At 38.9% G+C, this 17,809-nt stretch overlaps 1 protein-coding gene and 1 long non-coding RNA gene across 5 annotated transcripts in view; one reads left to right on the top strand and one right to left on the bottom strand.

Moving 5' to 3' along the window:
• The first annotated feature begins 5 nt into the window (after nt 1-5).
• Nucleotides 6-7,090, top strand: LOC110836370 (uncharacterized). Of its 3 annotated transcripts, none has more exons than XR_002545276.2 (3): nt 6-771; nt 3,402-3,591; nt 4,815-7,090. It is a non-coding gene; the product is annotated as an uncharacterized LOC110836370 (long non-coding RNA). The 3 variants fall into 3 exon arrangements; XR_015534800.1 differs by having other exon boundaries at nt 3,111-3,591; XR_002545274.2 differs by lacking the exon at nt 6-771 and having other exon boundaries at nt 2,348-3,591.
• A 155-nt stretch (nt 7,091-7,245) lies between these two features.
• The window catches only part of GTPBP1 (GTP-binding protein 1), a 39,078-nt gene continuing 28,514 nt past the window's right edge, over nt 7,246-17,809 (bottom strand). Inside the window, exons 12-14 of one of the 2 annotated variants that reach the window (XM_087347394.1) lie at nt 16,971-17,104; nt 13,881-14,069; nt 7,246-10,876 (exon numbers count right to left, since the gene is read on the bottom strand). In XM_087347394.1, the coding sequence (XP_087203520.1) occupies nt 10,661-10,876; nt 13,881-14,069; nt 16,971-17,104 (539 nt within the window). In that variant the 3' untranslated portion in view covers nt 7,246-10,660. The remainder of the gene's footprint in view (nt 10,877-13,880; nt 14,070-16,970; nt 17,105-17,809) is intronic. The other variant, XM_087347395.1, reaches the window with a different exon arrangement.

Raw genomic sequence — 17,809 nt, 5'->3', positions numbered from 1 at the left:
GGTATAGTTCCTACTCTTTCTTGACCTCGGCACCAGATGGGGGTTAGTGGTAAGCATCACGCCCCGGCTGCGCTTTACCCCCAGGAAGGGACCCCGGTACGCATTGGGTTGGAGGCTGGGTGGGCCCCAGAGCTGGTCTGGATGTGCCTAGTGTATATTCCACAAAAGTAGGAACTATAAACTACAATTTACAAATACAACTTTATATAAAATTCTGTTCCACAGAGAAGACTTAACACTTGTAAATTTTGCTAATAATTACAAGTGATGTCACCAGAGTACATAATGTATCCTAGAGTGGACCTGAGAAACTATAGAACGGCATTGTGAATGACTCCTCCATTGGAACGAACTTGAGTGAACTATTAGCACTCATTGCAGGTATTTGCTCTTCCAGCAGATCCTATGGTGAAAACCGTGGGCGGCCAGGCGCAGCAGGTAGTTCAATTTCGTTCATTCCCAACTGATTATGGCTTCAGTACAATAGAACTCCCACCACAATCGGCCACTATATATTCGTCCATTTTGTCACCTCTTAGTTAGCTGTCTTGAAAGCGTCTGCAGATGGTGGCAATAATTGGTTTCTCAGCTTTTTGTTTAGGAAGGGGTCCATTGCCATTTGTGATTTCCATGGTGTAAGCAAGCTAGAGCAATGCAAACCTTAATAGAGTACCCTCAGGAAGCACATCGCCTTCATGTTCTCAAGTATCACAATGTCGTTTACCATCAAGTAATTTCAGATCTGATCCAGGCCACATGTCAGTCCCTAAGGTCAGTATCCTTAAGTTTTCTATATAGTGCATGGCCCTGAGGTAACAATGGCCTCTCAATAACATGTTGCTTGAAGGTCTTGTCAGCTGTATGCACAGTTACACAGAGGTATCGAAAAGAGTTTACATTCTTTAGCCTCACACCTAAACAGCTACTGAAATCGGGTATGCAAGTTTTTCTACTTTCCTAAATATCATGCTGTTTTCTTTTTTGTTGATTATAAAACATTTCATGTTAGCAGTTGTGGAGATCACTAAAAGTTTCTTGGAACTCCTTTTGAATTTGATACGACCATATCATCTGCTTACATGTATAATTTCATCTTCATGGGGCGGTGTAATATTATTTGAGCTGTATATGTGGTGGCAGTATTGGATGGAAGGGTACAGAGAGGGTCACACTGATGAACTCCAATTGAGAATTTAGGTATGGTATGTCCTTCAGTATCCTAGTTATTGCGTGGTTCTTTCCAGTGAGTGCTATACTTTCGTTACGAACAAAACAGCAGACATATTGTGTAACTTTTCAATGCCAGCATCTCCGGCCTCGAAGGATTGAATCAGCTTACCTTTGTAAAACAACTGGCAGGCCCAACAATATGAAGAAAGTACCAGAACTTTCTTTTATACAATGAAACTCTGTTATCGTACAGACTAAACAGAAATGCGCAATAAATTTTATAGGGAAAGAGTGAAATCCAAAGGGACTAAAGAAAATACTGGGCATTTATTAATGGCTATTCAACCAAACTACTCTTCAAGCAACCTACACTCATTGATGTGTAGTATTTATCCAATTCAAGCTACTATGAAGACACTAAATTTATGTTGTTGCTGGCAACATGAAAATGTCTGATAAATTATTTGAAATTCGAACTGGCTGTAAGTGGTTAATTTCATGGAAAAATATGCCTTAAACGAAGAAATTCATAAACCTAGAAGTGGGATAAAACAAGTGTTGTGAAAACAGAGACGTGGCAGATCCAGATGAGTATGAAGTGGTGATTGTGTTGATGATGAACATTCTAGTAAAAACAAGCTTGTAAAGGTGTAAAATGATACTAAATGTTCCCTGTTCCTCTACTGTCCAGGTTTAAACCAGTAAGATCTATGATTTTGTAAAATGGTATCCAGACCTTCTGCTTATTTCATTTAAAACACTAGTGCTTAGTGCTGTCACCCTCAGTGAACTAGTGGTTAGTGTGCTCACCACCAGACAGTTCGTGGATTCAAACCTGGCTGTGGTCAATGGATTTTTAAGGTGATAAAAATCCATAGCACAACTTCCTTCAGAGGGAAAGGGGTGGTCACATGTCGTAGATTTATGACATGTAAAAGAACCTTACAAGCAAGCAAAATTCAGCGGCCATTTCCCACCCATGTCTCTCCTGATTCTCTACTAGATGGCTCTAGCAGACAAATCGGGATTAAGTAGAAATTGTGCAGAGGCACTACTCACAGATGCACACTTCAAAGCCTAGGAAACCTCCCACATGGGAGGAGGCCAAGGCCCAGACTCAGGCCATTGGATGGATGGATAGTGCTTGGTGCAATTTTTTTTTTTCGGGGGGGGGGGGAGGGGGGTATTAAATTTTAAGTAACAAGTATTGGAAATCAGCACCTTCCATGCTTCTTGCTTCGTTCATGATAGCTTTGGGCAAAGGATGTCAATTTCTTTCCTTACCTTTCTGGTTTTACAGGTCACCATGACATAACTCTTAGGACTTGAACTGGTTGTTTATAATGTCTTTCTATGGAAACAGCATCCATTTGATGATGACATTCTCTTGGGTTTTGGCACCATGTAGACTCATCAGCAGATGCCAGCATTTTGGAGAAATGTGCTGCCTCATCTTCAGCTTCAGATGGAGACAACATGTTTCTCTGAAACTTTGGCATCTACTAGTAAGTCTACAGAGAAACATTGGCATCAACTGATGAGACTACATGGTGCTAAAACTCAGGTCATCATCATCATCACCACTGTGAAAACCTCAAACATCCATGTTACAATTTTCTATATTGTCTTTTCAGTTTTATCTTGGTCAATATTTTCTCCAGCTCTGGTTGCCCAGCACGCAGAAATTTGATATATATTCCTTGACATTTTCCTTCATCCTGTATTGTTGACCAAAACACAATATTTTGAAAATGCTCTGGTTCTGTCATCAAGCAAAGGTGTAAGATCTAATGTGTTTGGTTAATTGCAAGGAGCTAGTTCCAATTCCCAGACAAAGAACAATAGTTCTAGTCAAGGTAAATAAACTGCAAAAAGCAAGATCAATTCTAACAAATAAGAAATGAAATGACCTAAAAATTATAGTTCAATCTTATGGCTAGGTGATATCAACATTACTACACTACTGCATTACAACAAACAATGAAGCAAAACTATAAAATAGTTAAGACCAGAACAAAAAATTGTGAAAAAATTTCAAGAAAGAACTATGAAGAAAAACAATCACACAATAAATTATTACAATATGATAAGATATCAATGAAATAGAATTCATTTAGTGGACCAATGTGAACATTAGTTCAAAAAATCTCCTAAACTTACATAATCTTTGCATGGTATTACTTATTTCCACTTTCATAGTGAATGAAGAATGTTTTTTTTTTTTCAAAAAGGACCATCATCAGTTTATACTGATTACGAAGTTGTGGACAACCTACATAGGGTAGCCCTCCAGCTTGTATGTTGGTGAGGCACAAACAACACTTCACCATAAAATACCAGCATCTTATGAAATGTGATGCTGGGCTTCAGACTTATATGGATTCTTTGGAGAAATAGACATGAAATTTGGAACTTGGAATGGTAGGAGTCTGTCTGTGTATGTCAGGTTTACTGAAAACAGTAAAAAAGTAAACGTAAAGTTTGTCCCACTATATGCCATGTAGGCGTTTGGGGTGAGTGGAGGTTATAGCTCCTCTCTTCCTTGACCTCGGCACTAGATGGGGGTGAGTGGTCAGCATCACGCCCCGCCTGGCTTTACCCCCGGGAAAGGACCCCGGTACCCATTGTAGAGGAGGCTGGGTGGGCCCCAGAGCCGGTCTGGACGCAGAGGCTAGAGGAAAAATCCTCTGCCCCCATCAGGGATCGAACCCCGGTCGTCCAGCCCATAGCTAGTCACTATACTGACTGAGCTATCCCGGCTCATACTGAAAACAGTAGCAAGAGTAATGACAAAGTATATCCTGACTTCAAAGCCAGGCGAGCACATGATGAATTTCCTCAATTTAGTTTTCTCTCCAGAATTAATTTGGAATAGAAAAAATGTGTCTTCTTCCAAGGATCAGACCCTTGGAACTTGAATCTACAGGGGTTCATTTGTGAACAGTAGTGGTCAGTTTAAATTCTTCACTGTCAAATGGTTAGGCCCCAACTTGGAAGTTAATAATCATGTTTTGCCCACTCAAATCCTAGGCCAATACCATTGTCTTCATCACAACATTGGTTACAACTTGGTATCTTGCAGCCAAATGTTTTTAATGTGAACTGACCAATAGAATTTGGTGCCTTTCAGAGTCACTTAGATTTCTCCAGCAAATGAAAAATGGCATGTCAACCCCTATAAGGTGCAAAGATTCAAACTTGTGCATAAAAGGAGGAGGAATCTAGTACTTAAAATATAGGAGTATAAATGCCACACTCAAGAGATTATGTTCAGGTGAAAAGATGTGCTGGCAATGCATTTTACTTATTTCCAAATTTTGTTAAAATTATAACAGTAACTATAAGCAATCTATAAGTATTTCAATATTGAAAGTCTTATCATTCACTGATATTTCCGAAGGTGTTAAATCATCTGTGGTTGTATAACAAAGGAACAAATGTTGAAACAAAATCAAGTTGTTTCCACATATATAAATATATCAGTATGTCTTTAGAAGTGTTCCTGTGTAACATTGATGCTGCAATAAATTGCATTAATTTAATTTCTTCCTACCAATGTACCATCTGTTGTATGTCATGTTAAGTCAGAGAAATCACCTACACTGTTCAATTGTCCTCATTACCTGTGGCCTGTATGTCCCTAGGAGCAGATCTGACTGCCCAACTGAAAACCCAGGGAAATGTGGAGTTAGCAGCTGGCAGCAACTAAAGTGACCACTTAGATGCAATGATAACTGGGTTAAAACAAAAATTTTATCTCGCCAAAAAATTCAAAATAAACTTGTACTTCTGATGGAAAGAGAGACTGCTCACACCTTCATAGGTATGCCATGACCATAAAGTATACTTTTGTGTGATTTTTTGGAGGGGCTGATTGTGATATTAATCAGCACTTGTTTTGTGGTTGCCAGAGTTAAGGAGAGACTGTTGGTAATGCAGAATTTTGAATGGAGAGATTTAATGTAAAGAAGCAAACAGATTTCAGCTTTGGAAAACTTGGATTATAAAGTGGAATCAATAGAATTTGGGGAACTATTAGAGATAACATCAACACTTAGGCAAAATGTACACTACATTAGTGAAGGTCAACCACCGACATGCTGAAAGCATTGTTAGGCATGCAATATTCTGATAAAGAACTAATTTAGTAATAAAATATTAACTTATGTATTAATATAAGCAGATGGGAAATTATATTTATGTTTGTGTATCTGGTAACTACTGTACAAATTCCTAAAAGCTATCACTACCTTGATAACAATCACACAGCTGCACAACAGACTGAAAGTAAGGAGTGATACCACCTACAAGTTTGTTTTTGTCACAGTATAACTAGCCAAGCTCCTTGCTGATTTCATACTGCAGACCAGGTTCAAATCCCAGTGGGATGTACCACAGGAAGTCAGCTTACATGCCCATTTGTATCCATAGCCAGTCACAGATGTTGATTTTCAAGTCCCAGGCTTGGTTTGAAAAGGGTAAAAAAATATAATTCATATCAATTTACTGCTGTACCCACATGACAGAGGTCTGTACTGTTTCATGTTATGAAGTAAGAGTTAATCCCTTGAAAGACAAGTGACAGGACTATTAATAGGGAAATGCCACTTAAGGGGAACACCTCTTCAAATTGGGGAAAGTTAATAACAACATAATTAGTAGGAGATGCCACCATGAAACAGAAATGATATTGCATATGTGATTGTGAGGCATTGGCTGAATTAATATTTCATCACATGGGCAGGTATTTCTTGAGACCAGGTTACTATAATGAGATTTTGTAGATGATTTTGTATAATGAGATGCTGTAGTGGGACCCAATATGGTTCCTCTGTTCATATCTGACCTGGCAGCTAAATACAACTTATGGAATTTGAGGACCAATCATCATTCAGAATTAAAAAATTTGTAAATGAAAGTGGGGAGATTTCAAGGTAAGACGATTTCCTGCTGAGAAGCCATGACACACACTGCTTTAAGACTTTAGGCTGACAACATATCATTTCATCCATACTGTCACTAGAAGTTAAAGTAAAGTAAAGCTATCCCACTACACGCCATGCAGGCGCTTGAGGGGAGTGGAGGTATAGCTCCTACTCTTTCTTGACCTTAGCAATAGATGGGGGTGAGTGGTCAGCATCACGCCCTGGCCGTGCTTTACCCCCAGGAAAGGACCCCGGTACCCACTGGATAGGAGGCTGGGTGGGCCCCAGAGCCGGTCTGAGCGCAGAGGATAGAGAAAAATCCTCTGCCCCCATCGAGGATCGAACCCGGTCGCCCAGTCCGTAGCAGTGGTAACATCTAGTGAGTGGAGGTACAGCTCCTACTCACTAGAAGTTACCATAACCAAATTTGTTATGTTAAATCAAGTTTTTTCAATCTGTATAATAACTTTAATTCCTTAAGTTTCAATGTGAATGTAGCCTTCCTGAATGGCAGATAAAACAAAAACAAAAACAGCAAACATTGTCTGTGACCAACATATAGTTATCTAATATTCTGTCCTGTCACTATCAAAGTAGCATGTAGTACATACAATCGCCCAATAAAATTCCCTTGAAACCACAAGTCTATGCAATTTTGCTCCCTAAAAAACTATGAATGTTAGGAACATGTAAACCAAACGTTTGCACAGAAGTGTCACCAAAAAGTGGGGATGGGTTATGATACAGCAGGTGCTCCAGTGTGTGTTTCTATCATTGCAATCAGAATAGTTGCAGTCTGTCATCTGTTATCTTCCAGGTTTTACAAAAGAATGACTTTTTTTGGTCATTTGATGAGTGTTAATTTCAGAGTTGTGTGAATGTTTTTAAAACAAAAATGTTGAAAATGAGGGCTGGGAGTAGCAGACAAATTCAGTGATGGCAGGAAAAATACAGTATGAGTAGTAGAAATGGAAGTGTTGTGAAAATGGTTTATATTGAAGTATTTTATGAGACTGCTATTGGAAATATGAAAAGATACAAATTACCAGTTACTGACCAAATTTCTGGCTGATATGATCACACAAGAGGTAAAACGTTATGTTCCGATGTCAACAAACTTATTAATTTTATTTGGAATTACAAAAAACTGTCACAGCAGTAGAAGGAATTTATTATTGTACCTATGTATAAGAATGGCAACAAAACTGCCAATATTAATTATGGAGGAATATCACTGTCATCAACTACATACAAAATATCATCCAGCATTTTTTATCAAGGTAAATTCCATACAAAGACAAAATTACTGGGGATAATCAGTTCTGATTTTGATAAAACTGACTAGTGATCAGATATTCTGCATTTTAGACACTGGAAAAAAGTAGTAGTACAACAAGACTGTATAATACCTATTTACAGACAGCAGTAGTATACCAGATTCTCATGAATTTTGTTAACTAGTTAGGCTAATTAAAAAGGTGTTTAAATGAAACATATAGTAAGGTCTGTATAGATAAACATTTGTCTGATGAATTTCCTATTTAGAATGATCTGAAATAAGAAGGTTGAAATTTCTGGTTATCATGAAGATGGCTGTCTTCTGGAATGTTTAAACTGCCTCGATGATGGAGGCAGTAAGCTCCTCTGAAATGTCAGTCAATATCTATCTAGGCGCAACATCCCAGAAGACAGTCATCTTCAAGGAGATGGCTTAAAATAATTACTCTTCAACTGTACTTTTGAATATACCATGAGGAATGTCCAAGAAAACAAGTGGTACTGGAAGAAACCATAAGTATCAGAAAGGAAAACACAGAAGCTCTATTAGATGCTGGTAAGGAAGTTGGTTCAGAAATAAATTAAGAGAAAACTATGTATATGCTCATGTATTTTCACCAGACTATATAACAAAATTATTTTACGGTAAAATGTGGCAAAGGTCACATACTTGGGAAATATGGTAAAAAATCAAAATTATATTCATGAAGAAATGAAGAGCATACTACATTTGAGGAATGCTTGTCCATGCTGTAGAGAAACTTTTGTCTTCTTTTCTGCTATCTAGAAACAAGTATTTTGTTGTTTTGTGAGTGTGAAACTTGGTTTCTCACATTAAAGAACACAGACTCAACATGCTTCAGTACAGGGTGCTCAGGATAGTATTTGACCCTAAGAGGGATGAAGAAAACTGCTTGTGAAGAGCTCTATAATTTGTAATTTTAACAAATATTAGGCTGATCAAATCAAGGACTATGAAATGGGTAGGGCATGGAGAAGATGAGAAATGAAGGTTTCTGTCATCAGGGCAATGAATTGCCTTGATGACAGAGGCAGTATGACCTCTGAAACATTGGTAAACATCGACCAGATTACACAGCGCAACCCAGAAGACAGAAACCTTCATACTCACCACTGTGAAAACCTCAAATCTTACAAGATGAGAAATGTGTAACACATTTTGGTTGGAAAGTCTGCAGGGAGAAGACCACTCAGAAAACTGAGGCATAGATGGGATAATAATGATAATAAAATGGATCAGACAGAAATAGCTGGAGAGGGTGTGGGTCAGATTAATATGGCTTAGCATGGTGATCAATTTGGGTGGGGGAGGCTGTTGTGAACACATGGGTTCAATAAGATGTACAGAATTTATTGACTAGCTGAGTATCAGCTTTCAAGAACTATGCTCCATTAAGTGAGTTGCATTGTGGACTGGTTTCATGTGGCTCAGGGCAGTAACCGGTGGCAGGCAAGCTTCTGCGAACATGGGAATACACTTTCAGGTTCCATATTTTATTAGCTAAATGACCGTTAGCTTCTGAAGAAAGACTGCTCCATGAAGTCAGTTAATCTTTATCATTTTTGTAGATGAGGAGTTCAAATATGTGAGGATACTTTCTAACACAGTCTTCACATGCATCAAGAGTAACTTGCTCTCACTCCCCCCTCCCCCACCACCAAAAAATTAATTTTTACGTTTCCTATACCTGATCCTTTAATCTCCCACTTGATTGGCTTTCCTCGAATTTTCTGTTTAAAAGCAAATCACCCCTTAAACAATCTTTTTTTTGTCTGCTGCCAAGTCACAATCCTCATTCTAAGCTTTCTGAACATACTCAATTTGTATAAAACTAGTACTTTACAAAGACCATCACAGTTCTCATAATGTTTAGGTGAAAGTGACATTTTTCATATTACTGAAGAGCCATCTAAGGTCATAAACAGATCACAAACCATTTCAGACTGACTGTGCTTCAGAGTAGAAACCCATTTCTACATCATTCTCTATGAAAGTGGTGGAGTGACCAAATCAATTTAACTGTTATCATATTTCAATCTATGACCTCTGTCTTACTGCCTGACTAATGGAGCTCGACCCAAACATCTTATCAATATGAGCAAGAAAACCACGAGGACAAGGCCTTGGCTTTCACCACCAATCAGTAATATGAGATGCATTCACACATTAGGAAGGGCAAAGGGTTATATAATGACCATTAGGAAGAGGTAGGATTGGCCAATCCTCAGTAAATTAACACACTTCTATGTTATCAAGTCCTTGTTACAAAGAACCATTACTAAGTCTCAAATTTATCTGCATGGGAAGTGAGAAGATGGAAGTGATGAAAAATATAGATTACGTTCTTATGTCAAATCATTCCTATCACCTGCAATGTGCACACTGCAAGCTCTGCTCCAACAGCAGCAGAATATGTGCATTTACATGTGTATTGCTTTATTTGTATCACTAACGTCTTCTAAATCTCAACTGCCATTTTTCTGTATCCTCCTTCCACTCCTCTTTGCTGCTGATTCCCAGATTCCTTCCTTCTTACACTTGCCTTCCTGTCATACATTCCAGTACTTCTGTAGGCCACCTGCTATCTGCCATTCTTTGAATATGTCTATGCCATATTACTTGTTTCATTTTTACATTATCTGAAGTAGAATTTTATAAACCAATTCTATAGTCTTTCCTTGATAATGTTGATGACCATCTCCAAAAATTTCTTTCTACTACTAACAATTTGTTTTCCTCCTTAAAATATATGTATAGCAACAAAAACCTGAATCAGCAGACTTCACAGTTGACAGTTCCTAACAATGTCTTACACCTGTATACTGTTCTGGTATCTGTAGGAGTCTTCAGGATTTCACTGCAGTTCAAAGCTAATCTCATTTTAATTTTTGGGTGATGAATACTATGATGTAGTGGACTGGTCTGAGAATTCCGCTACCAAACTATACAGAATGCAACAGTGCCACTGAATACTATTTGGACTTCACTTTGAAGACTGAGATGTTCATGTTCTCTAGAATATCAGCAAACCAGCACACAATAAAAGTCGTCGCCCAAAGGAAATTACTCGACAAAGAAAGTAGATAATATGTAATTACATATTCAGAACACCCTTAAAATGACATAGCAGGATAACTGTGTTGAGAATTAAAATGTTCTTCAGTTAAAATCACGTAATTCATTAAAAATATACACCAAAGGAAAATTTACCATTTAGTGATGTTATTCATTTCTCCTGCACTTACTCAGCCACAGTACAGTGCACTTACACCTTACTGTTACTACGTGCTGTGGCTACAGGATTCTGTTCTGAAAGAGGCTGTTTTGAAACTGCACTGCCACTGTTGCTGTTCACACTGGAGCGGCCACGCCCGCCCCTTCGTCCACGAGTCTTATGTCCTGAACGCTGAGGCATGTTCTCACGTTTACCTGTTGTCACTTCAAATGGGGAATCAGCATCAGGATTCCCTACTGGTGATAGCTAAAACAAATGCATAAAATTCTGTGTCATTAAGTAATCAGTATGTAATTGATTTTTCACTTCCCATTCATTTCACTGATCAGGAAGCATAGCCACAGCTGGATTTCAGTTTCAAAATACAAGAATGGAAAGGTGTATTATAATTTGGAGTATACAAACTTTAGAAAGGCATTCTTTGTGATCTTACATCTGTCATTGGCCTTAATGTTTGTACTCCGAAGACTTAATCACACTGCACAGTCAAACTCTCTCTTTGTAAATAATTAAGAAAAAAAATCAAAATTGTATATCTATATTTATAAACTGTATAAACATGTTAACTCAAATCATGCACCACTTGCAATCACAATACAAGGGCCGATCTTCCATTGATTGCCAACTGAGGACTGTACTACTGAAAAATAGGCGCTGACTCAATCACCAGATTTGTCGCACTTGGACACATCTGAACCACACTGAAACCTAACAATCAACATATTGAATCTGAACAACAGGTAAAAACAAACTCGAAACTGCGGCAGGAACAGTGGCCTGCGCTTACGTCCATTATGATGTCCACTCCAGACTTGACCAACTTCCAGACGCCGCTCCACCCTGGCCAAGCAGTCCACATAAAATATACCAGAAAGTGTCAGAATATGTACTCAGGACTCAACATAAACATACAGCTTACATTAACCCTTTCCAATCAACTATTTTTGTCTGTAAGCATAATATTTTTGTAAAAATTATTATCATTATTATAGAAGATGCATAGAACTGTTCAAAAGTAGCAAAACTACAACATAAGTAATGATAGTGAAGCACAAAGAAGAATAAAAAAACTGTTATAAATGAACAAATTTTAACTTAAATTTTCAATTGCAAAAACATGTCTCTCACTGCATTCATAACTAATGTACTGCATCGAGCAGAGTTCTTGAGAAGTTAAAAGTTACATCCACTGATCAAGAAATTTATAATTTTACAGACCCCGAAGGTTCATTATTATGTTCAAAAAAGACTGTGAATGGTCCCTATTCTGAGACCCTGGTTAATATTTCATGGCATGCTTGATTTCATGGTAAGGAGTTTTCAGCCCCTTGTCCAACCCCCAAGCTGGAGGACTGCCCCTTGTCAGCTGTCTGTGACTGCATATGCAATATACCCTCCACATATGCAGGGTTTTCTTCCATTCACAACCTGAGAATGTGCCATGCCATGGCGACAAGGTACCCACTCAAATCACTGTACTCACTACAAACTGAAAATGATTGCACATTCCCCATAAACTGCAAAAACAAACTCCACCTACTACATACTGAAATTTATTACTGATACATTTATCATTGTTTACTCACAAGTAAGCACAATTAGTGCTCATTTTATTATGGTCAAAAGACAATGTAGTAAAAGGTACATACTATGCTACTACTGGCACAAACCGTGCTATACATTTACAAAAGCAACTTTCCATAAATTCTTCAGAAGCCTTTTACTGCGTAGTACAGTTCAAAGCACTTATCTGTGTGTAAAACTAGCTATTTACTGGAAGTCTTGCAATAATATATTGCCTCTTTCCACAATTTGTTTGCTTGCACACAACAAAGGCACTAGACCAAGCATGTCAAACTCAAAGGCTAACACGGGCCAAATAAACAAGGTTTAAGTTTGTGTGGCCCACAAAAAAAAAACTTCAATTTTCATAGAAACTTAGGTTTATTTCGAAAAGTATAGTATAAAAAAAGAACAAGAACAACGATAAAATTAATGTTTTCTTCCTGACACTTGGCATCTCTTCTCTGCTACTATCTTTCCTACTTCGGGGGAAATCTTGTTCGCAGCAATTACTCTCAAAACTGACCCAAGGTGAATGTCAGTAATTCTGGATCTGACAGGAGACTTATTTCCTTTCATAATTGTAAATAACTGCTCAAGTACTTCCAAACATGGAAATAATTTCATATGCGAATTTTCGAGTATTTTCAAACCTGGCAGGTAAATATTTGTAAAATCCAGGCACGCCAACTTCACCGAATTTTGCCTTCAAATCTAAACCGCACTGGATCTCAATTACCTCCATTTGCATTTGATTAGGTACTGATTCTATATTTATTGAAAAAATCGAAGAAAACAAAGAAAACTTGTCTTCCAAAAATTTAAAATCTGCAAACCTTGTTTCAAATTCAGTTCTAAGGCTTAAAATTTTTTCTGCGTATTTTTGATAGGATGCAGTTTCACCTAAACTTGATTTGTTCATGTTGCATGTCGGAAAGTGCGTTAAATCTTCATTTTTCAACTGCTTTTCCCAAAGAACTAGCTTACATTTGAATGCTTTAACTTGGTCACACATGTTCGTAAGGCATATGGGAAATGGATGCAACACAATTATAGTAATCAGTCATTGGCGAACATTGTAGTTCGTTATTAATAATTATGTATAACAGGATATTGTAAAAATTAAGTTACGAAATTTTTATTAAAACGTTTCTTACATACCGTTATATTGGCTGGGCCGCAAAAATATTTGTTGTGGGCCGCATGCGGCCGCGAGTTTGACATGCTTGCACTAGACCCTTTTCCCTTTCTCTCAATGAAGTGGGGTTCACCATATAGTCTTTCTTCGGGCTGGTCACTGCATGGTCTACCTTGATCATCCTTGTGCATTCTGTCACTAATAACATTTTTTCATGCACTAGGGACTCCACAAGACTGTGAGTGAACTTCTTATGAATTAGTCTTCCTACTGTATTGTTCCTGAACCAAGAAATACTGCAAGTATAAGTTCACTGTAACCACGTCCAGAAGCCAAACAAACATGAGTTGACCCCTCCCATACATTTAGTGGGAGAGTAAGGGTGGGGGGAACCGCACACACAGAGATAGATAGATAGAGAGAGAGTGAGTGTCTGTATGTGCACACATGCATGTGCATGTATGGATCTGAGATGATGTTACTGTGCTGTCAGGAAATTTTTCATTGCTCTCCAGTCTATATATTCCAGAGTGTAACTGTGTCACATACCCTTCTTACCTGCTGCACAGTTTGAGGAAGTGCATGTGGAAGGATCTGTTGAGCCTGTTGTACACAGCTGTTGTTCTGCTTAGACTGCATCTTATTTGGTTTTGACCGTGATGCCTGAGCGCCCGGACTGGCCTGCGGTATGAGGCGCAGGATATTGCCTACTGCTTTAGTGCGTCCCTCACGGAAAACCTGTACAAAAGACATTGCATGTGAAGTGGCTAGTACACTGTCTTGATGCCTCATGCCTGTGCATTTCATGACTCTGAATAAAAGGATAGTGGCTAATTTTAAACTATTGTCCCAGAAGACTTTGGAGGGACAAGGGAAACCATAAAAGAAATCAATCATGATAGCCTGTCTCTAGACCAAACATCAAAACCAGGAACTCTGAAATATGAAGCAGATATGCTAGCCACTGCAGTACAACATTTAACATGGAGCATGACAGATCACAGGCACCTGATCGGCACGGCACCTGCAGGTCAAGAATCACTGTGACACAGAACTAATCATCTCAGGCAGAAACAACCTGAACACCAACATTTTGAGTCACTGCAGTCATATTCACTGACAGGAAAAGATGCTGGATATTTCATTTGCAATGACATTTCATTATCAGGCGGCAAGAAGGTTGGCTTGTGTGCTGAATGGAAGGTGCAGACCAATCTACATCTATAAACACAGTGTGTACACTCAATGAATGACATTGTAGCATGTCTTATAGTCGTAGTAGTAGTACTATCAGTGGCACTGACATTCACATTGGAGGCAGTGGTGGTAGTTGTATTAGCTTCATTGACATGTCAATTGCTATGGTTGTTTCCAGCTTTTAACTAGTCACAACACACATTCACAGTATGGTAAGAAGTTCACCTAACAGAGTTACAAAATGTACAAGGATAAAACTCATGTTAAAATACCAGGTTCATCACCCAGCCTATCACTGATGGTGTGTGGCAGGCAAACCTCTCACACATTACAGTATACCTTGTGCAGTCTAACAAGATGTCTTCCAATGAGTTACACATTACGTGGAGCATACAGAGGGGTAGGTTCATAAAGAGAAGACAGCTGTATGCGAGATTGGTGTGGCCAACTCACAGGTAAGTCACCCTGACCTCATCACAGTGGATGATGGAATAAAATTCCTATGAGAGTACCACTTGTGTTACTTCTCACAACTAATTACCATGGGTGTAGTAACACTTCCATTGCCAACTGGCAAAAATATGCTGATGAAGCCTTGCTGCAGCCTCATTGCAACCTGTACCTACAAAATCTGATATCCAAGCCAAATATGACTTCGACTTTTGGGTGATATTGGATATTTGGTGTTAACCAACGTTTTGGAAAACAATGGAGTTGCCTTTTTCAAGGTGGATGAGGTGAGGTCATTTCAGAAGGCCTTATATAGGGCAGGCAGTAGGTGTGAGATGAATTCGCTGGTGCTGATTGGTGGAGTAGAGGAGCTTGCTGCTATCTAATAGGAGAGGAGCATATGGTTGAGGAAAGGAGGTGACAGGAAAATTCGGAGGCGATGGTGAGGAGGTCTTGGTGACCACGATGGAAAGGATTTGCAGTGATTAAGTGGATGGGAGTGGCAGCTTTTCATTATCTATATGGTTGGGAAAGGTGAAAGTGGACCTGCCCTTTTGAGGGACCAGGCAGGTTGATCATTTGGGGGTAAACGGATGTAGCCAGGTTTCTCTTAGCTTGTAGCTATCTTCGCAGTTAAAATCGCCTGAATGTTTGGATATCTCTATTGCCTCCCCAATTATGCAGGGACAGTAGCTCTTAATGTTGGAAATGACGTTATTCTGTTAAAGTCGATGCTGTGTCTGGTGGCTGCTCATTGACCTTGAAAATGGTAAGTGTAATATTTGCCAAAAGGATGGTTAACACCAAGCATGTGATGTGGCTCTCACCTGTAAGCTGAAGTTATTATTCAGTGAACTTGAGCTGTGTAAATCTATGGACAAGAACACATGCTAATGTTATTCTGAAATCCATTTTAGAGATTGCATCGCTCTAAGACAACTGGGTGGGTAAAATCAAGGGAATATAAGCTCTGAATAGTCGTCAGAGGGTCTGGACAGAAATGTCCCTGTGGGATGGTTACAGACAGTCACAAGTGTTTTACAGATCACAGATAACTTTGTAGTAAAATCTGAACTAAAGGAGAATGCAACAACTGAACCACATATCTGAAAGTCTTGATATCAATATACAGAAATTTCATTACTTATACGAGGCTCGTCCACAAAGTAAGTTTCCCTGGGGCCGTTTACAGAAACAAAACACAATTTCATGGAAATATTTATTGCAACAGATACAGCAAGTGTCCAGCTATTTTTCAACATATTCGCCACCGGAATTGAGACATTTGTCATACCGTGGGACCAACGTTTGAATACCTGTGTCGTAGAAGTCTGCCGCCTGGGATTGGAACCACTGTGTGACAACCATCTCCGCCTCTCTGTCATTCTCAAAACGCTGACGCTGACCGGACAGGAATTTCTTGAGGTGTAGGAAAAGGTGGAAATCACTGGGAGCGAGGTCCGGGCTGTAGGGTGAATGATTAAACACCTCCCAGCTGAACTCCTGCAGGAGACTTGCTGTCCGTCGAGCCGTGTGTGGCCTAGCGTTATCACTGACCGCACTTCACAGTCGGCGGGAGCTGGAATAAGAACCTCCATCTTCAACAGCTGCAACGATGCTACTGTGAGAACGCGGGAAGTACCGTTAGTGCATGCGCCATGCTACGTCATTGCTCTATCACGTACGCACAGTCGCTTCGCGCAATATAAGGTTTGCTAGCTGTGGGACGAGTGGGAAACTTACTTTTGGGACGCGCCTCGTACAATGTGAAAAGAGGTTAAATGGCGGAAATGAAAGAGTATTTCAAAATGTTATTTTAAAACAAAGCCTCCTTTTCCTGCTGTATTTTGTACATGTTTCCTCATGTGGTCTGACCAGTGACACCCTCATAATGCATGTGTGCACTATTGTAGACATAATTTATTAGGTTCCATGTAATTTTGCTGCCTGTCTAAAATAAGCTTAGTATAACTTCCCACAATATTGTGTTACCATTCTTTGGCCTGCCTTGATGTATTCAGGATGTTTGATGAAGCGGAAGTGAACAAGTGCTTTGTCCCCTGTGCGCAGACATTCTTGTGACATGGACAGAATGGATGCTGTTTGACGGATACTGCCACAGTGTACTGAAAGAGAAGAGGTCTCTATTACATTCAGAACACTGCATGGTGATACTATGCTTCAATCTGATACGTAAGAGAAGAGAGCAAAAATGTAAATAAACAAGGCACAGTAAAGCATGAGGAAGGAAAACACTGTGCTTCCATTTTACAAAGGAAGTGCTGATGGTGATTAAAACATACTGAAAAAGGAATTAATTGATAAGTTATGACAACATGACAGATAGTTGCAGGGTGGCTACAGTCTGACCCATTGGCAGGCCAACACACAAATTTCCCAAAAACAGGTACAAGAATTTTTAATGTACATGTAACAGTATATTGACTTCACTCCAATAAATTCAAATGTACAAACTCTAGTACACTGTTATGAGATATTAATGCAATTCATTTCCTTACTTACTCCTTCATTGTGGAGTTTCTAATAACGTGAGGTGTGCTAGCAGCCAGTTTATATGGAACTTGCATTAATGTGAGTTAAAATGTTACAGTGCAGCAGACCTTGTATTTATGCAGCAATCATCTTCTATGCAAGGTTAAACTTATGGGATGTATCAACACGCACACACACACATATCTTTCGTTTGGTCATTTTCAGATCCGATCTTATACTATGTGATACTATGATCTTACCTCATAAAGACAAAGTTTATTACATTCGTTTATCATAAAAAGTGCATTAGTTACAAATTTGTTAACATAGTTAAAACT

Source organism: Zootermopsis nevadensis, unplaced genomic scaffold, assembly GCF_977971745.1.
Source record: "Zootermopsis nevadensis isolate Lab colony 2312 unplaced genomic scaffold, Znev_1.0 Znev_ptg000011l, whole genome shotgun sequence".
Classification (NCBI taxonomy): domain Eukaryota; kingdom Metazoa; phylum Arthropoda; class Insecta; order Blattodea; family Termopsidae; genus Zootermopsis; species Zootermopsis nevadensis.
This window is presented reverse-complemented; position numbering and strand designations above follow the sequence as displayed.